The 25,633-nt window shown below is 44.2% G+C and overlaps 1 protein-coding gene across 1 annotated transcript in view; it reads right to left on the reverse strand.

Annotated features, from left to right (window-relative positions):
- Positions 1-373: 373 nt before the first annotated feature.
- Positions 374-25,633, reverse strand: part of LRRN2 (leucine rich repeat neuronal 2) — a 30,289-nt gene continuing 5,029 nt past the window's right edge. Inside the window, exon 2 of the mRNA XM_033918864.1 lies at positions 374-3,486. Within this exon, the coding sequence (XP_033774755.1) occupies positions 1,137-3,308 (2,172 nt within the window). The 5' untranslated portion in view covers positions 3,309-3,486 and the 3' untranslated portion in view covers positions 374-1,136. The remainder of the gene's footprint in view (positions 3,487-25,633) is intronic.

Raw genomic sequence — 25,633 nt, forward strand, 5'->3', positions numbered from 1 at the left:
AGGGTGAATAGATGGATATTCTTCTTTCAAGTGAACCAACCTTGCTGCAGTAGAGAATGACATGAGGACAAATTTGTCCCTGTCCCCAAGGGATCTATCTCCATCCCTGCAAGCTCCGTCCTCATCTGCACAAGCTTCAAACATTTTAACATCATAAGTGTTCAAGGCTTGTGCGGTTAAGGCAGAGCTTAAAGGAATGGGGCGGGATTAGGGACAGCGACAAAACTCACGGGGATGGGACGGGGAAAAATTTGTCCTCATGTTATTCTCTATACTGCACCACTCTAGAAATCAAAATGTAAAAGTGAGCCAAGTCTAGGACAATGAAGCCATTGTGACATCACTTATGGTGGAATGAGGCATTATGATGTCACAATACCTGCTCTGTATTCAGAGGCTGAAACTTTTCACACTATTTATTTAGTCAGTTTTCTATACTGTTCTCCCAAGTAGAGCATGACATGGGGACAAATTTGTCCCTGTCCCCAAGGGATCTTTATCCATCCCCGTTCTGTCCTCATCTTCACAAGCTTCAAACACTTTAACATCATAGGTGTTTAAAACTTGTGCAGATAAGGACAGAGCTTGCAGGGATGGAGACAGAGATAGATCCCACTGTGTCATTATTGCAGTGTTTATGTGTGTCCCTCCCTCTGTTTCTTCCACTACAGTCTGTTCTCAGCACTGACTCGGGCTCTTTTGTTCCCCTCCTTCATCTCTGACAAACACACTTGGCCAGCCCCCACTCCCCAGACAGGCACCTGCTTCCCAGCCTCTGCATTAACTCTGAGGAACTCTACCCTCATTATACTCAGTATTTACCCCCAGTCTCGGTACTAGACTTTATTTTCCTCCTCCTCCTCTCTCCACCCCCAACACACAAACATACACTCAAGTACTCCCACAGCCTCAAGAACACTCCTTGCCCCAGTTTCTGCAGTGACTCGGCACCTTCCTCCCCAAGCTTCTGTGGAGCTCTTCCCAGCAGCAGCGAGTTGAGAGCTGGCATCAGTGTACACTGTCCAGATCACCTTCCATCAGCCTCTTTCCATGATGTCTGTTAATCTATAATTTGGTAAAAAAATAAGCTTTGCTTGCTTTTCCCAAATCCCTGTCCCAAAGTACTGTGTTGACCTTCACAAATCGAGTGGTGGAGCCTGAACCTTAATGGATAGAGACTGTTCCCCCTTTGTGTCTTCAGGGTCCAAGTGTTGTATGAAGGGGGGATGTACTATCCGCACCAAGGAGCCTGGCTTGCAAAATGGCAGCAGTCTTTCTGGACCTGGCTGCTGAGGTCTCCAAGAGCTGAAACTGTAGTGACCAATTAAAGTAACCGAGAGCATCAGAATGCAAAGAATCAGAGCCTTCAAGACACTGTGTCCACTTTCCAGGGACCACTGCTGGAAGCTGGTCTCTTTAGTTCTAGCACTTACACATGCCACCTTCCTCTGCCCATCCACGAAAGCCACGTGCAGGCAAGCCCAGTATTGCATGCCCTGCTGCAGCCTAGTTATATTGTAGGTATGGAGACCCACAGGGATTCTGGCCATGCTGGTAATTTCCATATTGGCATGGTCAGACAAGCTGGCCCAGGTAAGGTTGGTTGCAACAGTGTTTAGACGAGGCTTCCAGGCAAGGAAAATATGGTATGCCTGGACTTCGACCATATGGAGTTGGACACTGTTCTCACTATGTGGGAATGAACTGTTCACGGCGATCGTGATGGCCTTAGTGTCGGTTCCAACAAGATTCTGAGCAACACAGGTATAAAGCCCAGCTTCCCTCACTGTGATCTGCTGTATTTCCAGCGTCCCCTCAGGATACACCTTATACTTCCCATCCTCTCTGTATGGTAGCAACTTTGTTCCAAAAGGTGTGACCCAGTAGATCTCGGGCTCGGGCTCTGCCATGGCTCGACAGTGCAGTGTTACGGTCTCTCCCACAGCTACCTCCGTGCGAGACAAAAAGCTCTGCCTGGATATGAGTGGTAGGCAGCGATCCGTCATGTCCTGGAGAGGAATATCACGGATATGCTGCTGCTTCAGCTCAGGGGGCTCAGTGCACAACATGGACTGGGGCTCTATGAAACGGATGTGGTTCTCTGTTGTGTTGACCCAGCGAATGATGCAGTCGCAATGGATGGGATTGCTGTGGAGGCTGATCTCTTGCAGATTGGGTAAAGACTCTACCGTCTGCTTGTGCAAAGCACTCAGCGCATTGTTGTTGAGCATCAGAGTTTCCATCTGAGGCAGGTGGTGAAATGCGTTGGGATGGATGAAAGACAGTTTGGGATTATTAGTGACTTCTAGCTTTGTCAGCTCAGGAAGATTGAACAAGGCAAACTTGTCTATGGCCACCAGCTCCTCCATATTGTTGAGGCCTAACTCTTTGAGATGCCTCATGTTGAGGAAATCGCGCTGTTGAATCCTTTGCAGTGGATTCTTATTAAGATCCAGGAATTTAAGGCCTGGGACTTGCTGCAGAGCCCTTTTGGGAACCTCCACCAGCTTGTTATCATAAAAAGAAAGACTCTCCAAGCTCTTCAGCCCCTCCAGGGCATAGTCTGAGATCTCCCTCAAATTCATCCCTGCCAATACTAAGCTTCTCAGGTTAGATAATGGTCTGAAGTTCATGTCTAAGATAGCATCCACCTTGTTGCCCCCAATCATGAGAATCTCCAGGTTGGGTAGCACTTGGAACCAGCGGCTGTCCACAGTTCTTAGCAAATTAGAATTGAGATGAAGCCTTAGAAGGTTCCTGAGGCCCATAAATGCTCTGGGGGCTATGTGATACAGTTGGTTGTGGTTCAGATACAGCTCCTGAAGGTGGAGCAGACTTGAGAAGCTGTTGTCAGGGAGCTTGGAGAACTGGTTTTCCTCCAGATGTAGACTTAACAGCTGAGGCATGCTCTCCAGCCTGAAGTCCCCAATGTCAGAGAAGCTGTTCTGGGACAGATCCAACTCAGTTAGGTTCGGCAAGTAGCCAAGCTCGCTGTGCTCCACCCTGGCAATGTTATTACTTTGGAGCAGCAGCGTTTGGGTCCCAGCTGGTAAGCTTTGAGGGATGGTAGAGATGAATAGGTCATTGCAATCCACAGTATTGGCCTCCCGGTACACAGACCTGGGTGTGTACCATGGTCTGATCTGGCACACACACTGTGATGGACACTGAACTTTCCATGGCACTGCTGGAATAGCCACTGCAGCAGCTAGCCAGACCAGTAGCAGAGCCATGTGAAAGAATTTCATCACCCAACCAGCCTTCATCTGAGGCAGGGACACAGCACAGGAACATACAGGTCTATGCATGGAGAGAGTCTGACAAGTTGCTGCTCAGGGCCTCAGCCAAAGAGGTGGTAGATGCCACCTACCAAGGAAGTTAGAATCCATCCAGGGGTGTGAAGGGTTAAGTACATTAGTGAAAAATCTTTCTTCCCCTTCTAGGTGCATTCATTTTACTCTTCGGGTTCTCCTTTCGAGGATGTTTCTGAAAGAAAATAATGACCAATATTAGGAAGGGAGGGAAAATGTCAGACATTGTATCATTCATCTCTGATAAGATAAAGACCTGATCTAGGCTACGAATATGTTCCTTACAGATAAAGGCAGAAATTAAGAAAGGTGAAGTATAAATCCTGTGACCCTAGCTGACTGGCTTTTGTTTCCCCAAAAGTTGGCTCTCTGCCTTTCCCTGACCCCTGCTTCTTTATCTGCCCCTTCAGTGTTGGCCTATTGCTCCTCTGGAAGGGGTTGCCGATTGGATAGTTTAAAAGCAAGTTAAATATTTGAGAAGGTAATTGAAAGGAAGTATTAAAGTGATATCAGCCATTCTCTTTCTTTTTCTCTCTGATGGTAATAGTTGTTTTTAATTGTAATTGTAATAAAAAAAAATACAATAAAATTATTATTTAATATTGTACACCATTCTGATAAACTATTAAACTGAACTTTCCCACCCACCCCCCTTTACACATACACACGCGTGCGAAGGGCTGTCCTGAACAGGAAGAGAGGAGATCCTTTTGGAGGGAACCTGCGACTGATGTATATAACCCCAGTCCTGCCTTCCTTGGCCATCAGACCATATAGTAAAGGGAAAAGGTTCCTTGGCTAGTGCAGCCATTTTGTCTGGACAAACAAGGAGCAGAAAGTGGTCCTAGGAGAACTGGAGATGCCCCAGAAAATCTGGCCCTGAGAAGCAAGGGATGAGGATTAGAGATGGAAGAAGAAACAGTCCCTGGGATCCACAGAGAAGCTCCCATCTGGGGAAGAATCAGCCTAGAGAGGGTCCAGTGGTAAAAGACTTTGGACCAGATTCTCAAAACTTAAGGTTGCCTTTAACGCGGTCGCTAAACAGGTTCCAGACTGCATTTTAGTGGCGGATTATCAAAACGGCTTATCTAGCAGTCTCCGACACTGACATGCAAATGGGCTCTTGAATATTGAAATGAGCACTCCGGTGGATTCTTAAACATCACCAAGTCATTCTCCAAGAGCGGCGTCAAGATTTTGGCAACAAAAACCAGCCACTAGTCCGGGGGTGCCAGTCCAGTGCCAGCACAGTTAAAAGTGCATCTTGTGGGCATGTGTTTTGACTGTGGCTAATGAAAAAAATAAAAATTACACGATTCTCAAATTATATAGCCTTTTGTTTTTTTAGTGGGAGTGGTAAAAGCATGCTTTTTGAGTGCGTCTATTATAGCCATATCAAGCAACCGAAGTCTAGCAACCCTCCACCCAACAACAGGAGAGATGCCCACTCTCTCCCGCCGCTAAGCAACACACCCCTCAACATCCCCTTAGCAGCAGGAGAGATGCCCACTCTCTCATACTGCAAACAACACTCCCCCCCCCTCTGGCAGCGAGAGAGATGCCCACTCTCTCCCACCACCAGATTCATTGACGAGGAGCCTAAGGCTCTGATTGGCCCAGATGCATAAGGCCCCACCCAAAGGAGGGACCTTAAACAACCTGGGCCAATCAGAGGCCCCTCCCCGGTGGTAAGGGGGAGAGAGTGGGGGTTATTAGAGGCATGGGGGGGTGGGTGGGGTTTGCATGGTGGCGGGACAGAGTGGGCATCTCTCCTGCTACCAGATAGGGTGTTGCTTAACTTCAGTGGCTTGATTTGTTGGGTGTTTTGGGTTTTTTTTTGCGTTTATCACCAGTGATAGGCACATGCAAATTTAACAAATTTTCGTTACTCTCTGCCAATCTCATTTGCATGAGTGTTTTTTGGAGAATGGCTCGTTTTTTTAAATTGGTACTATAACGGCTGCGACAGTGGCCCGCCGGTTTTTAACGCTAATTTTTGAGGCTCTAGCCTATTGTTAGGAGATGTCTAGGAGTAGAGAGCCCTGAAGCAGATCAGAGACTATTTGTAGTTTGAGATCATTCTTACAATGTGCTTCTGCCTAATAGTATTACCAGTATTATTGTTGATATTTTGTCCTTTTCCTTAAAAAATATTTTAAGTAAAGTCGGTTGGTCCAGAAAACTAATTCTGGCCTGGATTGATATTGTGTGTCAGAGGAGTAACCTCCCAGTATATGCTGGCCCTGGCCCACTAACCAAATCTCATAGATTTTAATAAAATAACCCATCTAAGATTGACCCAATACTGCCAGTTTCTATTGCCTCTTCTCCCTCTAGTCAGTCTTTGGAACTTCAGAAAAGCCGTGAAAACTTTCTTCTTTACAAACCCAGCTCCTTAACGACCCGCGTCTACACCACTGATGGATAGATCTGAAAGACACCAAACGGAATCTCGCTAAAACTCGCATGCCACCGCAAATATAACCTGAATTACTACCAAATTCTCTGACAACAAAGATGCACCCACCTGCAAAGTTATTTCACCTCCATGTCATATCTACACCAAAAATGCTGCAATATAAACCACCCTATGTCCACTAAGTCTGCATGTTATGTCTATACTGTAAATGCTATAATCGAAACCCCATTGTCCATGCTGTAAAGTGTGTATTTCTCACTAAAATTTGTCCTACTCATATTATGAATGTTCTCTTGTAACCCTTTAGGAGGACGGGCTAAATAAATAGTCATTGCTTCCTGCATGTAGAAGAAGGTGGAGCCAACAGTACTGGGCATGCTCTATGTGGCTCTGTGGCCCCCTACATGAGAAGAAAGTTGCAAAATTGGAGGGAGCAAGAAGGGTCAGAAACGGGGAGGAAACCAATAGGAATGATTCACTAACCTCTGTCCCAATCATCCTCTAATCCGCGCATGCAAATGAGGGGGAATGGCATTCAAATGTAGACAGGCAGCAATTCACAAAAAAAAAAAGAGGGACTGACCAATCAAAACTAAACGACTGCTGAGGACCAGTCGCTCAGGTCCTTTCCGACTGCCCTGCCTTCTGCCGCCCTGCTCTCTGTCCGGCTTCTCTGCTCTCTGCCCCATCTCCTGCTCTCGCCCCAAATCTCTCCTGCCACCCGACTCTCCTGCCCTTCCCCGCAGTGCAAGCCCGTGGTTTTAACCCGCAGGCTTGCAAAGAAAAAAAAAAAGATGTTTCCTGCTCTGCCGGGCACGGAGGGCTACAGATGGTCTGCGCATGTGTTGGAATCGCTATAGAGCGATCCGGGCGCTCGGTTGGGGGTGTGAGTACCATCGCCCTCATTTCATCGGATTCAATCCGTGCCCTTAGTGAATCTGCCCATTCTCTCTTTCCTGCTGCCTCCTCTTCTCACTTTCTTTCTCCTGCTCCTCTCCCCTTTCTTTCTCCCTTCTTGGCCATCCTCTCAGACAGTCGTAGCAGATGAACGAGGTTGCTGTGGGGACAGCTATCGATTCTTGGATTCCTTCTGATGCTTCATTGTTCATTTTAATTCAGCAGCTGTTCTGTTGCTATTAATTTTAAAAGCTACTGGAAGAAAAAACCTATATTTTTGAAATATGTTCCTTCTAGAGATCATTGAAGCAATGTCACCTGATGTTGCCATGTGATGCTACTGTGGACTGGACAGAGGTTCATAATATTAGCAGGACCGTGACATGGATTTGAGGCTGCTACAGCCAAAGTCTGCTTTGAAATCTATATTCAGGCCACAGAATCTTTAGGGTCCCTGAACACATCCAGAGAGCCATGAAACAAAGAGGGAGAATGGGAGCTGATAACGTCTGCAAAGCCAATGAGAAGAACCGAGCTGCCTTTTGAACTGCAAATGCAGCGAAGCCTCAACCACCGACTAGCATTTCATCTCAGCCCCTCCTCCAACTACGCGTTCACCCCCTTCCCTTTTGAACTTCTCCGGTGTGAGCAGCACGCTCACGTCGGTATCCGATCACCCTTTGACGTCACTTCCTAGGTGTGGGTCCCGGAAGAGACATCAGAGAGAGCGCCGATGCCGACGTGGACAGCAACCTCGTGCCGGGGAAGTAAAAAAGGTACGGGGAAAGGCAAGGGGCGTGCATGTGCGGCAAGGAGAACAGCAGGGGGGCAGAGAGGAAGAAGGGTGCCACGCCCTTAGGAAGACCATGCCCAGTTCCAATATATCGATTTATAAAACTTTAAGCTATAATGAAATGAAAGTACATTTAGTTTTGCTTTAGCAAATTAGCTTTTAGTTAAATTGAATTAGTTATAACTTAACTCCCCCCCCCCCCCCGAGATCTCACATACCATTAGGACTCCTAATGCAGCAGCAGTGGCCTTGGAAGGCTAACAGACACAGGTTCTGAACAGGCTTGTTCGCGGCATGCTCCACCAGGGCCTTCCTCCACTGCATCATCAATGACGTGGCAGAGGGAAGGCCCCAGCGGTGCAGGCCCCAAACAAGCCTGTTCAAAGCCGCCTTCTGCTGCTGCTGTAGGAGGCCCTGGAGGCAAGTCAGTCCTCACCAGAGGGAGGGCTGTTCAGTGAATCGGTGAATCCAATTTTGGGGGGAAACAAATCATCGATGAATCGGGCAGCATTAGTTGTCATATGTAGTCGTTTTTGGATATATCCCTCAAGATCATACATGAATAAGTTGCTATGGGGAACATGCTATTGTTTAAAAAAGGTTTCGATAATTTACTAAGAGAAGTCCATAGGCGATTATTGAGATGGTTTGGGGAAATCCACTGCTTATTCCTAGGATAAGCAGCATAAAATCTGTTTTACTACTTGGGACCAGGACTGGCCACTGTTGGAAACAGGATACTGGACTTGATGGACTTCAGTCTGTCCCAGTATGTCTACTCTTATGTTCTTATGTTTTCATGTTGTTTGTTGTGTACTGTTATTTTATAAGGGGAACAAGTTCTGCTTTATTGGCTCAGTACTTTTACATGGACAGTACCTTTTTGTAGTTTATATATTTAGCCACATGATATTTTTTAAATGCATATTATTATTTATATAATTTTTTTTTTTATACACCCCCTTTTATGAAGCCATGTTAGACTTTTTTTAATTGCTGGCCATGGCAGTAACCGCTCCAATGCAGCGTCATAAAAGAGGGGGGAGGGTAAATTAGTATACTTTGTTTTTTGGGGTTAAGTTTTGTAATTTATGTTTCTTAATTTATCTATTTGGTTGCATAGTTCTTATTTTATGGTCTTCATTTGTGTGTACTCCGCTATTTGATTATAACTTATCATGTTGCAAATAAATACTTGTTTATGTAAATGAGTGTTGTATATAATCTAAGAACATCAGAATAACCTTATTGCGTCAAACCAGTAGCCTGTCATGGTGGCTAATCCAGTTCACTAGTACCTGGCCAAAACTGAAAGAGCGGCAACATTCCAGTGGCTTCCCCCATGTCTGTCTCAATAACAGACTATGGACTTTTCTTCCAGGAATTTGTCCAAACCTTTCTTAAAACCAGCTACGCTATCCACTCTTACCACAGCCTCTGGCAACTATTCTCTGAGTGAAAAAAATATTTCCTCCTATTGATTTTAAGAGTATTTCCCTGTGACTTCATCGAGTGTCCCCTAGTCTTTGTCATTTTTGACGGAGTGAAAAATTGATCCACTTCCATCCGTTCTATTCCACTCAGGATTTTGTAGACTTCAATCCTATCTCCCCTCAGCCGTCTTTTTTCCAAGCTGAAGAGCCCTAACGGTCTTAGTCTTTCCTCATACGAGAGGAGTTCCATCCCCTTTACCATCTTGGCTGCTCTTCTTTGAACCTTTTCTACCACCACTATATCTTTCTTGAGATAAAGAGACCAGAATTGAACGCAATACTCCAGATGAGGTTGCACCATGGAGTGATACAGGGACATTATAACATTTTTAGTCTTGTTAACCATCTCTTTAAAAAAATAATTCCTAGCATCCTGTTTGCTTTTTTGGCCGCCGCCACACAGTGGGAGGAAGGTTTCATCATATTGTCTACAATGACACTTGGATCTTTTTCTTGCGTGCTAAACCCCAAGGTGGACCCTAGCATCTGGTAACTGATTTGGGTTGTTTTTCCCAATGTGAATCACTTTGCTTGTCCACATTAAATCTCATCTACCACTTCTGGTCTTCTTTATTTCATACCTCTGTGTTATGGGCAAGTCTACTTCATTCTCACACATCATAGATCTCTGTTCTGGTATATCATTCATCTTTGTATCTGTGAAGCTCACAATGTTTTTTCTTTAACATCCCATCTGGAAAAACTGTCCAATACAGCTGGGAAACTGCCTTCCCTGAATACTGAATGTTGGATAAATATGTTCACACTGGCTTCAGTGGTGTATATAAAGAGAATTTGGGGCTGTCTGGAAGAAGTTGTTGCCAACCCAGAGACAGAAATTAACACCCTAATCTCATGCTTCTGACAAGCTAGCATAGATGGTGGCATCCAAGGAAAGATTTGGAAGAGATGAGAAAACACATAAGAAACACTAGATGCTTTATAAATATACGAAGCAAAGGAGAAAATATATGACACGAACACCAGTTAGGCGAAGTAAGATAGTTCCAATGCCACGAACTCCAATGAGGTGAAACTAGAAGTCTGATGCCGTGTAATCGGAGAGTTCTGATGCCAAGAGCACCAAAAAGTTGTCAGCCACAAGCCAGGTCTCCTGTCTGCCGGCACTGGCTGATGTTTCTCTCTCTGGCATCCAGCAAAGAATGAATGCAGCTAAATTTAAGGGTTTTTACTGCAGAAGGGAGTGTCTGTCACTTGTAGCATGGATCTGGACAGGCTGCATTGCAGAACTGCTGCAATTTAATATAAACTTAAAATTGTCCAAGGGCTGATTTAGGATGCATTTTGGACATCTATGTTTTTTGATTCCGGTCCCCTGAGAGTAAACCCATGCACACGTAAGAGCCAAAGAAGAGACAGCCTAAAGTGTAGGGCCACCAGGAAGAGGAGTAGGCATCATTGCTTGCTGGTTGTGCTCTGTATGTGTATAAGACTAGAATTTGAGACAATGGAAAGAATTAAGAAAATATCCACTTGCTTACTGGAAAATGCAAGCAAGTTACAATGTAACAGTGGAGCCCAGCAGACGATGAACCATTCTAGGCCAAGATATATTAAGAACATAAGAATCGTCGCTGCTGGGTCAGACCAGTGGTCCATCGTGCCCAGCAGTCCACTCATGTGGCGGCCCTTAGGTCAAAGACCGGTGCCCTAACTGAGTCTAGCCTTACCTGCGTAGGTTCTGGTTCAGCAGGAACTTGTCTAACTTTGTCTTGAATCCCCTATAACAGACTCCGGAAGAGCGTTCCAGCTTTCCACCACTCTCTGGTGAAGAAGAATTTCCTTACGTTTGTATGGAATCTATCCCCTTTCAACTTTAGAGAGTATCCTCTCATTCTCCCTACCTTGGAGAGGGTGAACAGTCTCTCTTTCTCTACTAAGTCAATTCCCTTCATTATCTTGAATGTTTCGATCATGTCCCCTCTCAGTCTCCTCTTTTCAAGGGAGAAGAGGCCCAGTTTCTCTAATCTCTAATTGTACGGCAACTCCTCCAGCCCCTTAACCATTTTTGTTGCTCTTCTCTGGACCCTTTTGAGTAGTACTATGTCCTTTCTCATGTACGGCGACCAGTGGGGGCGCACCATGGCCTGGCACAGTGGCATAATAACCTTCTCCGATCTGTTTGTGATCCCCTTCTTAATCATTCCTAACATTCTGTTTGCCCTTTTCACTGCCGCTGCGCATTGCGCGGACGGTTTCATTGACTTGTCTACAAGTACTCCCAAGTCTCTTTCCTGGGGGGGGGGGGGGGTCTCTCCAAGTACTGCACCGGACATTCTGTATTCATGTATAAGATTTTTGTTACCGACATGCAACCCATTCCTCAAGTGTGTTTAAGTCTCATTGTAGGTCTTTGCAATCCTTCTATGTCCTTACTATTCTGAATAACTTTGTATCGTCCGTAAATTGAATCACCATCTTACCAATTTACAGGTTGTTTATAAATATGTTGAAGAGCACTGGCCCGAGCACCAAATCCTGTGGCACTCCACTCATGACGCTTTTTCAGTCTGAGTATTGTCCATTTACTCCCACACTCTGTTTCCTATTTGCCAACCAGTTTTTAATCCACGTGAGTATATCACCCTCGATTCCATGGCTCACAATTTTTCAAAGTAGTCGTTCATGCGGAACCTTGTCGAATGCCTTCTGAAAATTCAGATATACAATGTTGACCGGGTCACCCTTGTCTATCTGCCTGTTTACTCCTTCGAAGAAGTGCAGTAAGTTTGTCAAACAAGATCTTCCTTTGCTGTAGCCGTGCTGGCTGGTCCTCATCAGATTGTGTCCATCAGCGCCTCTACCATCTTTACCGGTATCGAAGTCAGACTCACTGGTCTGTAGTTTCCCGGATCTCCCCTTGAACCTTTCTTGAAGATCGGCGTAACATTCCTTCCTGATTTGATCGACAGATTGGCTATTAGTTGAAGCAGTTCAGCTATAACCCCTTTCAGTTCCTTGATTACCCTTGGGTGGACGCCGTCCGGTCCCAGGGATTTATCATTTTTAAGCCTATCAATCTGCCTGCATACCTCTTGTAGACTGCTCAAATCTGATGACCTTCAAGTTATCACCCCTCATCTTCCCATGTCCCATGATTAAACCAATATATAACCTCATATCTCCCACTTCTTGTACCCTACCTCTAAATCCCGTTCTTTCTACTGCCTTCTATACCACTCTCAGCCCTCACTAGTTCTGGTGGCTGTTTGGATTATTACAAGACTTGGTGGTAGAAAGACCACAAGACAAGGAATCATGATATGAAGGTGGAGGACTTAGCAAGAAGTGAGTGATAGGAGCTGGGCAATGCTGAGAGGAAGAAGAGTGCAGAAAAGCGCAATATCCCTTTCCAAATGACTAATACCCCCTAGGTATAGTTGTCCTAGGCAATAAAGAAAAAAGGTTCTCTTTCCCTCTTCTTCCAAAAGGGGGAAGTTTTCTCAACTCTTTCTCAAAACCAGACTAAAAGAGAGTTGTTAGTAACCAGGAGGCTTTCTACTAAGGTGAATTTTTTCATGTCATAGCTCTGCTCCCTAGCTCCAGTTTCAGTTGCAGCTTCAAGTCTCTACCCAACCTCCACTTCTACTTCTTGATCCAAGTCCAGTTCCAGATACCCCAATATAGCTCCTGGATCCAACCTAGTACTTCATAGACAAGTCCATGTCTGGCTTCAGTCTTTGCTCCAAACCTTGATTTGAAAATCTCAAGAATTGTTGCCACAATCCAAATCTGGTTCTGAACCGAGCTCCCCTCTGGCTCATGTTCTCCAGCTTAAACTCCAATTCATGCTCTGAATTCTGATTCCAGTCCAGCTCCTCTCTCTATTTGGATTGAATTACTTACCTTTTCTAACTCTAGGCTCAAGGCAAGTTGCACCGAGATACACGAGTCACTTCCCTGTACAAGGAGATTTAGAATCTAAGTTATAGCTGAGGCGACAGTAACTTATCCAAGAAACAGAAGCAGGATTTGAACTCTGGTTTTCCTGGTTCTCAGCCTGCTGTTTTAGCCACTAGGCTACCTCTTCATGACCTGAACCCCAAACTCCTACCCATGTGAAATGGACCCAGGAATGAGTATTGAATTATTGCTTCTCAGATGAGCCCGAGAGAGAGAAACTGTGAAGATATTCAGGACCTGAGACCAAGAGCATCTGCCAACTGCCATGAACAGCACAAGGTAGAAAAAATAACACAGTGGTGTGTATTGTCAAGCATCTCCCCAGGAGACAGAAGGACGTGCCCATCTACACCAGAGGCCTGAAGACACGGCAATATGCAGTGTGCAGACAACAGACACAGCCAGGCAGGGTGTGGAGCATCTCACAGAGACACCGACATGGGAGATGGGAGAATACAGCCATGTAGGATCTGGAACATCTCCAGAGAAGATAGTGGAGCGTGCCTTCACTGGAGATACAAAGGTACTATAGAGAAGGGTGGAACGACTGTTTTCTTTTGTGCTGAGCCCTGATGGAAATGGACTCCCGTGGTAGCTTTTCTCATCTGTATGCTCCAGCGTAGCTTGTTCTAATGTGCTGGGCTTAGTGGCACCATAGCAACGCTTTGCTCCTCGAACACCAGGGTCTGTGCTGGGAGTGCAAACAGCAGCCTGCAATTTAATTACGGAGCTGGCAAGGGAAAAGACTCATCAGTGAAAGGCATTTTTATTAAATTTGAGAGTATTAGGCTGCATGGACCTCTCTAGTACTAATCAGAGGATGGACGGAGAGGGCCAGGGCTTAACTGAAGAAATGCTCGAATATGAACTGTGGTGTTGAGTGAGTCGCAGCTTACTTCAGTAAGAGCATCTGAGAGTACAGAAGCGTGATTTTTAATAAGAAGGTGACCACCAAGCTTAAACCTACAGTTAAGAACCTATAGGGGCCACCATTTATTCTTCTGAACTTCCTCTGATGCTGCTAGGGGACCCCCCCCCCCCCCTTTTAAAACCAAAAGGAGGAGGAAATATTTTTTCACTCAGAGAATACTTAAGCTCTGCATCTCATTGCCAGAGGATGTTGTTACAGTGGTTAGCATAGCTGGGTTTAAAAAAAGGTTTGGGCAAGATCCTGGGGGAGAAGTCCTTAGTCTACTGTTGAGGTAGATATGGAGGAAGCCACTGCTTACCCTGGGATTGCTTCTATTGGAGGCTTTGCCAGGTACTTGTGACCTGGATTGACCACTGTTAAGACGGGCTGCTGGGCTAAATGGACCATTGGTCTGACCCAGTAAGGCTATTCTTATGGAAGTGGGGCAGCAATTTCACAGTTTGAATCACAGAGGGTGGACAGTGATGCATCATTCCCAAGAGCAGAAATTCAGGCAACATGGGCAAACGTAGTATGTGTGTAATTTGTAAGGGCATTGTTGGTAAGGAAGATGGATTTCGGTTGTGACTGGCTGTGTTTGTGAGTCAGTCTGGTTATGAAACTGGCCATTGGCTGTGAGAAAGAGAAGGGGATGTAAGGAAAGAGCTAAACCCTTATATTGTGAAATCCTTTCAATTTTCCATTCTAGGAAAATGAGGGGGAGGGAGCACAGGAGCCGAGTGTTGGATTAACCTTTTCCTATCGTACTAGGAAGCCTCCGACCAGGGTCACCCTAGTCACGTGACCTAGAGGTGTGCGCCAAGTTTGTCCCATACCCTGGGATGAGCGATAGTTAGAGCAGATCATTTCTACAATGGCCCAATAGAAGGTGTACTGTATGTCCCATGCCATGGGACATACGATGGCAACAACATTTTTGGAATGTCCCGTCATCCGGGACACACAATAGGAAAAGGTTAAGTTTTGGAAGCTGTCTCCCCATTTGGCAAAGATGGAACAGAATCAAAGGGAATGGCATGGGCCAGCTGGTCATCAGTTTCATCTTGGATGAGAGTGTGGCATAGTGGTTAGAACTACAGCCGCAACACCTTGAGGTTGTGGGTTCAAACCCTGTGCTGCTCTTTGTGACCCTGGACAAGTTACTTAATCCTGCACTACCCCTGGTACACTAGATAGATTGTGATCCCACTGAGACAAATGGAAAAATGCTACAAAAAGGCAGTATACAAGTCCCAGACCTCCTTCTGATTTGACATGGCTTCAATATCTAACCCCCCCCCCTCTCTTGGAGGCTATGATTTAGAAATGAAATGTAGTTGCCATTGTTTGATGCAAGTTATGTTGAGTTGCAGAATGCAAGAACCATGATTATCTTAGGTAAGAGACCACCAGTGTGGAACTCTTGACCAATTCAACTAAGGCTGATAAATTCCTACAGAGATTTTCAGAGTGCATTGAAAACCTGGGCTTTTAAACAAAATCTATATTAAAGATAGATTGAATGACTTGTATCTGTTTAATAGTACCTAGTTCTAATTTTCAGCTTAATTAGGACAAAAACTTGTGTTGAAAAATCTTGACAAATTTAAACTGTAAACTGTATATTATGTACATTGGTATTAGACCCCCCTAGTATGTGTTGAGTTAGAATAAAAACTTGTACTGGAACTAGGGCAAATTGTTTCCTGACCCGATTCACTAACCTTGGTGCTGATCAACCTCCGATCCGATCTGCGCAAGCAAATGAGGGGAACGGCATGCAAACGTAGGCAGGTAGCGATTCACTAAAAAAATGAGGAACACTGACTGGGCTGGCCGATCAAAAAATAAGCGACTGCTGAGAACCAGTTGCTCAGGTCCTTTCTGACTGCCCTGCTCTCTGCCCCGACTCTCCTGCCCTTCCCCGCAGTGCGAGCCCGTGGTTTTAACCCGCGGATTTAAAGCAGGTTAAAACCACGGGCTCGTGAAGTAAAAAAACAAAAACAAACCCAAAGCTCTGTAAGCAGGAGAGATCTTCCCTAGCTGTGGGCTGAGGAAAAGCCCTGGAAGCAGAGTGGCCTTCATGTGATTGTGGGAAAGACTGGTAAGGTGAGAGGTCTGTTATTTATTTCAAAACTTGATGTTATGTGTAAAAGGCTGAAGGTAAGCCTGTGTGTGAATCTGGATCTTTCCTAGCTGTGGGTTAAGGAGAAGCCCAGGGAAGCAGAAGAACTAGAGAAAGACTGTTGCATTATAAGATTTTGCCTTTGAGCTAGAAGATTTTGCCCTTCTCTGAGCCTGTGAAGTAACAAAGGCTCAGGCTTATGAATTAATAGTTTCTTGCACCTTTCAAGTGTGTCTGTGTGTGTACAGGGGTAATGTCCTCTCAGTATCGCATGAATTCATCACTTTGCAATAGCAAAATTTCATGCATATGTGTTGTGTGAAACTTTACTCAGTTTCTAAGTTAGTGAGCTTCTACAAAGCAATACCAACAAGCCAAGAGTCTTGGCAAACTGGTTTGAAGTAAAGGGGAAACTACTCTTCAATTAATTATCTTTTTCATCAGCTTCTTGATAACAGGGCTGGCCCAACCATCACGAAAGGCCAGCCTAGAGCAGCAGCAGTTTCTTTCAACAGCAAAGTGTAGCTGAAATCAAAACAGTCAAACAAACTCAAATAACCATCAATGAATATTTGTACCTACATGAAGTGTGGGCAGTTCTCAAATAGTCCATTTACCTGTATATGTGACTTCTCGAACTTCCCTTTGATATATATCAAATATTGTGGAATTTTAGAATCCAAACTACTAAGCACTTAGATTACAATATACCACATATAACAGTGATAGAACCAAAATACATATGTTTTGTTGAAGTGTCAATACCAGTCAGGTTGGAGATAGAGAATCGAAGAAGCTGGTTTTAAAAAAGGTTTGAACAAGACATGGGAGAAGCCACTGCTTGCCCTGGATCGGTGACATAGAATGCTGCTATTCTTTGGGTTTTTGCCAGGTACTTGTGACTTGGATTGGCCTCCGCGGGCTACTGGGCTAGATTGACCATTGGTCTGACCCAATAAGGCTATTCTTATGTTCTTAAGAACTACAGGGATTCATATGAGCTAATTGCTGGATGACTGGGCATGAGACAAAGAATGATGACATTCCAGGTTGAAGGCTACAAAGAAAAGAAAGATACAGTAGATGCCTAGTTGGAGTTGCAAGAGTTAATACCAGTGTTGTAGGGAGAAATTTCTCCAAGAGGGATGGGGGCCAAAGTGTTTGAGCAGAGGGGAATAATAGTAGTAGCAGGCTACAAAATCCAGGGGGAGGAGGGGTGCTCCCTAGGCCCATGGTTAATGGATGACGTAGGAGAAGCTCCCACATCTTCAATCGAGCTCTTTGGAAACAAATATCATTTGCAAAAGAAATGGAAAACATTTGTCACCTTTGTCTCAACTATTTCAAAGGCATTTGTTTGACAAGATTCTGGGAAAGGGATGAGCATCAAGGCAGCTCCCAGGGCTCTCGTCACTGCTGTAGTTCACGTGGCAGGTCTCTTAATGAATATGAAGGTCGCTAACTTAAGTCAAGACCCACCTGGACACCACACAAGAGATGAAGAAACTATACCATTGACTGGTGGCTTTGTCCAATATTTAGGTCTCAGGGTGGAATTATTTTTTTTTTTTCCCCTCTAGAGCTCACTCGTGCATTTTTCTAGTATGTGCCCTGCCTAATGAATATGACCTTTGATTATTTAGTGAGAATGTCCAGAAAAAAAATAAGTTCAGAAACTGCCATCATTCCTGGGGAAGAACCGAAATCCAATCCCTCCCCCGGTCACTCTGCTACGAAGGAGAGTGTGACAGCAAAGGAGGGGGATGGTATAATCATTTAGTCCTCATTAGTTCAAATTAAAATTAGACTTGAAATGACATTTCTAATGTGTGACTGGATAATTGTTTCACTCAAGGAATGATTATTTTCCAGACTGGCAAAATTAATTGTTTAGAGTCTCGGGTATATCAGTTTGAACCACCAGAGAATGTGAGAAGATAGTAAGACCAGTGACTCGGATGTCATGTGGGAAAGAGCATCTCTGAGTTGAGAAGCAGTAATAGTGTCGTTCCTGTCCTATACACTTTGGTACTAATTTTCAAAAGAGAAAAACTTCTCACAAGTGGCACAAAGTGGCAGATGAACGTTTTTCTTGCAAAAGCATCTAAGTTGCAATTTTTGAAATTCCAAATTGGGACGTTTGTCTAAATCGCAAGGGTGTGTTTTGGGTGGGTTAAAATCTGGACAGTTTTCAGAAGACTATGGTAGAAAAGCAATGGGGCCAGATGGGATGCATCCGAGTTGTCTAAAGGTACTTAGAGAAGTTCTGGTAGCCCTGCTGTCTGACCTTTTCAGTGCTTCTCTAGAGATGGGAGTGTTTCTGGAAGACTGGAGAAGGGCAGATGTGGTCCATATTCTGAGGAAAAGGACGTTGCCAAGGATCAGTTCTTGGTCTGGTTGCATAGGGACTGGAATGGACTGCAGCAAAAAAGATGATCATGCCTCTGTATAAAACTCTGGTAAGACTTCATTTCCAGACAGTAAACACTACATCTTTGGAAGGATATAAAAAGGATGGATGAAGTTGTTCCAGAGGATGTCTGCTAAAATGGTTAGTGGTCTTCTTTATAAAGCATATGGGGACAGATTTAGAAATCTCAATATGTATACTTTAAGAGAAAGGTGAGAGAAGTGAGATATGACAGACATATTTAAATACCTCCATTTCTACTACTCATCGGAGTGCTCTTTTCTGACTGGGCCTTGCCCTTTGAAATAGACTGCCCCTGCCATGGAGGGAAGAATTGTCTTTTAAGCAGTTCACCAAATACAACAACAAAGAAATGAGTCTTCCAAAGCACCTTGATTAGGGGTGGGGAGGGTGGGGGGGGTGGCCTATGCTTCAAGCCTGGGAATGACAGGGTGACAAAATTCATCAGCGTCCCTGTAAACCATCTCCATGTCATTCTTTAAGGAGAGAGGGAAGAATCAGAGTATGAATGGGATCTCTTAGAGAGAGGAAGAGATAATTGTTACTGCAGACAGACAGACTTGATGGGCCATTTGGCCTTTATCTGCCATCATCTTTCTATGTTCTATGAATGGGCCCAGCCACTGACCCTCAAGCCTTGGATTAAAGAACTGAGGTTGAGATAGACACTAAAGAATGACACAGGATGGTTTCCCATGGTTATCCGCAAGGACAGGAACGGTGATGAATTTTGTCACCGTGCCATTCTCAAGCTTTGAAGATGCCTGCATTACTGGTAAGGATATGTGTAACTGCATCCTGCATGAATGTGTCTAGCAATAGAGAACATAAGAATCCATCAAGCTCAGTATCATGTTTCCAACAGTGGCCAACCCAGGTCCCAAATACCTATCTAGATCCCAAATAGTAAAACAGATTTTATGCTTCTTATCCTTGGAATAAGCAGTGGATTTCCCCCAAGTCCATCTCAATAATAGCCTACGGGCTTCCCTTTTAGGAAATTGTCCAAACCTTTTTTAAACCCTGCTAAGTTAAATGACTTCACCACATTCTCCACCTATTGCTTGCTATATACTATTTGCTCTGTAAATCACCTTGACCTGATTTGAATTGTGTGGTATATCAAGTTTATTAAACATTAAACACAAATGCACAGGAGACAAGTCTCTTTCAACTGAAGGGAAGCTCTGGAATGAAGGGGCAGAGGATGAAGGTGAAAGGGGATAGACTGAGAAGTAACGTAAGGACATACATATGTATGGAAAAGGTGCTGGATATGTGGAACAGCCACCCAATGGAGCTGATGAAAATGACTATATCTGAATTCAAGAAAGCACAGAGGGTGTCTAAGGGAGAGGAAGGAATTGTAGAGCTTATTAGTCAGTGTGGATAGGCCCTATAGGTCTTCACTTGCTCTTAGTTCCTATGTTTCTATTTAAAAGATTCTTTTCTCTGGATCTCTAGAAGATAAACAATCCAGTGGCAAAGAATCAAGACTGCTCTTATAGGGCCTCTTCAGGAGACTCTCCTCATCAATCTCCACCTACAGTTTAAACTCCTCTTAATGACCTACAGGTGTATTCACTCAGCAGCTCCTCAGTATCTCTCTTCTCTCCCTACACCCCCCCCCCACTCCCCTCCCCTGTGCACTCTGCTCATTGGATAAGTCTCTTATCCGTACCTTTCTCCTCTACAGCCAACTCCAGACTCTGTCCCTTCTACTCTGCTGCACCACAGGCCTGGAATAAACCCCCTACTCGGAACGTAAAGCTCCGTCTCTGGCAGTCTTCTAATCCATCCTCAAAACCCCCTTCTTTGAAGCTGCTTCAGTTCCCAACTCCAACCCACCTTCTAAGCCCCAATATCTGTCTAATCCTTCCCTCTGTAATTCCCCCACCTGAGCCCTGTGTATTGATGCGCCTTCTTGACTAGATTGTAAGCTCTTTGGAGCAGGGACTGTCTCTTCTAGGTTTTGATGTACATCTATAGAAATGATCAGTAGTATTAGCATGGAATGTTGCAACTCTTGGGGGATTCCAAATAATAGGAACATTCTGGAATCTCAAAGAATAACAACATTCCGGAATCCTGACTCGATACCTCAGGCTCCATCTCTGGCAGTCTTCAAATCTCAAGTTCAAGCCTACTTTGAAGCTGCTTCAATTCCAACCCCCAACCCTCCTTCTAAGCCCCAATATCTGTCTTATCCATCCCTCTGTAATTCCCCCACCTGAGCCCTGTGTATTGATGCACCTTCTTGACTAGATGGTAAGCTCTTTGGAGCAGGGACTGTCTCTTCTGTGTTTTGATGTTCAGCACTGTGTATGAACTGAAAAGTTCTCAGCCCAACCAACCAACATCCTAAATTCTGAGCATTATTTTGCTACTGTAGCTGAAAAGAGTCTTATTTGATTTCATGAAGTGCCAATTCTCTGTTTTGACACTATTTTAGATCATTGATGGAACCATATCCACGTCCTTCTCTTCTTGGCTGAGATGAGAATTTTTCTGCACCCCTTGTATGTCTACTAGCGCTATAGAAATGATTAGTAGTAGCAGTTGAGATCTTGTCTCTCTTTCTGGCTTACTTGTGTTCCAGGAGCAAGCTGTGGAAAATGATCAGGGATACAAGAAAGTGGGATGAGGCTCTGAGAAAATTCTTCCTTGGTATGCAAATCTTCATTCCAAATGAATATGGAGGCAGTGTAAAAACAATCCTCAGAATTGCACTTGCTAGAGACGATTTCCAGGTCGGTAGGAATGGAACGGGATCACTGAACACGGGCATAAATCACAGAGAAACTGGGGGAATCGCAGCCTGCCCAGTAACCATGACAACCCGTGAAAAACGCAACGCCTGGCAGAGCTCTGTACTTAATCCAGCACATGGCGGAATGGACTAACCACGGAGGTCTCAGAGAGAAGAGTTTTAGTTCTGTAGTTTCCAAATTCAGTCCTTAAGAGCGCTGAATAAACCAGTCTGTCTTTGGGGATATCCACACTGCATAGGAATGAGATCTATTTGCATGCCTTCCCTGTAGCTCCGGTCCTCGAGAGCCACAGACAGGTCAGGTTTTCAGGATATCCACAATGAATATGTATGAGATGGATTTGCATGCACTGCTTCCTTGTTCATCAGCTGATAGGGAATCTTATTTAACAGATAACAGAAAATCTTTGACTAATAATTTTAGTTTATTCAGATCAAAAACTTCTGTCTTGTCTGAGCTCCATTCTAGGAGATGATGCGGATATCCTGAAAACCTGACCTGCCTGTGGCTCTCGAGGACCGGAATTGCCTACCCCTGCTCTAGCTCATGGAACCCGCTTTCTGCACTGGCAGTGTAAAGCAGGGATCTCAAAGTCCCTCCTTGAGGGCCGCAATCCAGTCGGGTTTTCAGGATTTCCCCAATGAATATGCATTGAAAGCAGTGCATACACATAGATCTCATGCATATTCATTGGGGAAATCCTGAAAACCCTACTGGATTGCGGCCCTCAAGGAGGGACTTTGAGACCCCTGGTGTAAAGGAATCAAATCTGGAATCTCAAGAAGTAAATCCTGACAACATAAGAATTGCCACTGCTGGGTCAGACCAGTGGTCCATCGTGCACAGCACTCCGCTCACGTGGCGGCCCCCAGGTCAAAGACCAATGCTCTAAATGAGTCCAACCTCACCTGCGTACGTTCTGGTTCAGCAGGAACTTGTCTAACTTTGTCTTGAATCCCTGGAGGGTGTTTTCCAGACTGACTTGTGACCCTGAAGACGACAACAGGGCAAGCCCCATTTTAAACGAGGAGAAAGGACACTCTTGGCCCTGTTGTGTCACTGGGTACTGGGGGCTATTGAAACAATAAAGGAGGGGGTGGGCTGGATGGGTTCCCCGGAGCAGAGATAGATGGAATGAGTTGGAAGTTCTCTGTGGTGGCTCCAACAGTTTTTCTGCTGGAACGAGACAGGAGAGTTCAGGTTGAAAAGGGAGAGGGGGGGGGGCTTTACTGTTTAATATAGGATATATATGACTATAATCCCCCCAAGACTTCACATGGAGTGTGAGTAGAGGGAGGAGAGAGCTCTGGCAGCATCTGCAGGCTGCCAAGATTAATTAGCATGGTCAACATTAAAGGGAAAGGAACAGCTCTGGCTGCCAAAGCTGTAAATTATACCAAATGCCAATATGTCACGAGAAGCCTGAATGAAAAAATGTGCTGTTTCCATGGTTACTGACATTCAGAGCACGGGCTAATGTGCATCCATAAAACGGAAAGCGCACAGGTGAGCAGAATGTGGGGAGGGGGGGATCGCAAGGACTATCGACTGACCCCTGGTTGCAGTCTCGGGGACAAGCTTTGCTGTTTTGCTTGTCAGGCCCTTGCGAAACCTCTCTCTGCGGATGAAGGAGGTGGAAGATGATCTGAGGGAAGGCCCAAGATGGAGGAGAGTCCCAGGTGCTGCAAATTTTCCACTGCTTTTTCTTTCCTAAACTAATTAACTGCTACAGACGTGGGTTGTTTTCCCTCTTCAGTTTCACCCAAACAATTCTCCGTGAATCGGGAAGCCTTTTTCCTAGGAGCTATCTGCCTGCAAAGAAAACTTTGACTAGTACTTAATACATTTTGAATTTTGCGATTTCAAAACAATATGAGCTAAGTGACTTAGTCCCTAATGCAGACAATCTGGGAGCTTAAGAGTTGATGCCATTTGTCTTCGGCAAAAAAAGGAATTGACTTGACTCAAAGAAAAATTAGCAGTTCAAACGTAAGAGCCTCACTTCACTATACAGAACACACACAAACAATCTGGTTCACTCCCATAGGGTGGGGGGAGAGACAAGAAATAACTAGAAAAGACCTGACACTGGGAGAAGATCTGTGATTTCTTTGGTTGTTTCAATGACGAGTCCTGGTTTTGGATTTGGCATCTTATTGCCTAGACCAGAAATGTGATAAATGAAATGGCTAAGCTGAAAGAGAGAGCGCGAGAGAAATGCACAATTGGAAGAAGAAGTTAATGGAGATGACAAGACTTTTTCAGGTAAAATGAACTTAATTCAAACTTAGCTTTGTATATCGGGTCATCACCAAACAAAGAAAAAAGGCTAAGAGTGATTTCCAAAATGAATTGTGAAAAAACTGACCCTTAAAGTAAGGGGGATTCCACTCCATAATTCTGTTAGTTTGAAAAGAAGAGATTGACTAACTTTTCCAGTTGCTTTTATTCCCTTGGCTGAGGGAAAGGAAAACTTGAATTGTTGGGGGCTTCTCGCAAGACAAGATCTATGAGCGTTCCAAGATTGAGGGACAAGAGGAGCAAAGATACCAGACAGGATACAGACACATTTGAAACGAATCCTGAGGTGGACAGGAAGCCGGTGAAGATTTAGAAGCAGAGGAGACACATGATCAAAACTTACTTATTCTGTATCAGTTGGAGTCCAAATAGATATACAATAAAATGATACAAAGAGATATTCATTACAATAAAATTCATTAAAAAGAAAACCCATTTGAATACATATTTTATCATTCCTCCAAAATATATTTTAAATATCCAATCTATTTTCCCCTACATCCCCCTTATTACTTTAGATTATTTTTATTATTATATTATAATAAATGAATTAAACAGAAAGACATTTCAAGTAATTTAACATATATTAAAATCATCATTCCTATTTCCCTCCCTACCCTAGAATGAAAGGTGACATGAAATATCAAATGAATAAAAATATTAAAAACATTTACTTAAATTTAATATAAAGTATTAAGAATCATATTTCTTGCTTTCGAGGATAATTTTTGTATATAAGGGTCCCAGATTTTTAAAAATAAACGTGTTCTTTTAGGAAATTTACAAACCTCCAAAACCTCAAATAAAATTAAACGATGGAATTGAGTCCTCCAATGCCAATAACTTGGAGGATCTTTGGAGGTCTTAGTTAAACTGATTTGCAATAATCCAACCGGGCTGATATAATAGACTGAACCAAAACAGAAAAATGCTGTTGGTGGAAAAGGCCCCTAAGTCAAAGAAAAGGGAAAGTGTAGAGGTTGGTGTCCTAAGGCTGAACGAACAGCCAGCAGTGTTTGAAGGGTGACAGTGAGAAAGCAGAGATGCCTCAATACTAGATTTGATCTTCATTGAAAAATAACTTTGAAGAGGTCAGCAAGGATACGTAAGAGAATGGGAGAGATACCACACCATTCATAAGGCAGCAAATCCGAAACGTGGGGCCAGGTGACGACGCATCCCAAGATACGAAAGGAATTCCATGGTTCTGGTGGGTCCACTGAGTCTTGAGTGGCTCCCGTATCTTTAGAGTGCTGGTCCCGCAATTATGGAGAACCCAGACACTGTTCAAGAGATCTCGTCCTTCATATCTTTTCGTAAGAATGTGAAGGGCTTCTATTTTCAAAGGCCTTCTCAGGTTTAAAGTCGTAGAATTGTTTTACTGTTCTTATTCTGTATGATGAAGAATAGATTGTATTAGGGAATGTGATTTTTGTCCTGTTTATGTAACTTTTATGAATGTTTGTTTTTATGTCATAAGAACATAAGAACTGCCATCACCGGATCAGACTCTGGGTCCATCAAGTTCGGTGATCCGTTCACGCGGAGGCCCAGCCAGGTGCGACCTGGAGAAAACTTAGTCACCAGTATCCCTCTATTTGCCTTCCGAGGAGATGTGCATCTAACTTGCCCTTAAATCCTAGGACGGTGGGTTACGCAGTAATCTCCACCGGAAGAGCGTTCCAGATGTCCACCACCCGCTGTGTGAAGCAGAACTTCCTGGCATTTGTCCTGGGCTTATCCTCCCTCAGTTTCAGTCCATGACCTCTTGTCCTAGTCACATTTGACATCGTAAATAACTTTTTGCCCTGTTCTATCTTGTCGATTCCTTTTATTATTTTAAAAGTCTCAACCATATCCCCTCTGCATAGTTCTCTGGATATGCGGCATATAAATGTTTTAAATAAATAAATAGAAAAACTTGATTATGATTCCTGTTCATAAGAGTGTAATAAAAATAATAATAACAGCTTATATACCGCAATACCATGAAGTTCTATGCGGTTTACAAAAGATTAAGCAAAGGTACAAAAAGGGACTGGGATTTATATACTGCCTTTTTGGAGTTTTACAGACACATTCAAAGTGGTTTACCTATAGGTGTTTTCCCCATCTGTCCTGGTGGGCTCACAATCTATCTAATCTACCTGGGGCTGTGGAGGATTAAGTGACTTGCCCAGGGTCACAGGGAGCTAGGCAGGATTTGAATCCACAACCTCAGGGTACTGAGGCTGTAGCTCTAAGCACTAGACCACACT

The sequence above is a fragment of the Geotrypetes seraphini genome, chromosome 13, assembly GCF_902459505.1.
Source record: "Geotrypetes seraphini chromosome 13, aGeoSer1.1, whole genome shotgun sequence".
NCBI lineage: Eukaryota > Metazoa > Chordata > Amphibia > Gymnophiona > Dermophiidae > Geotrypetes > Geotrypetes seraphini.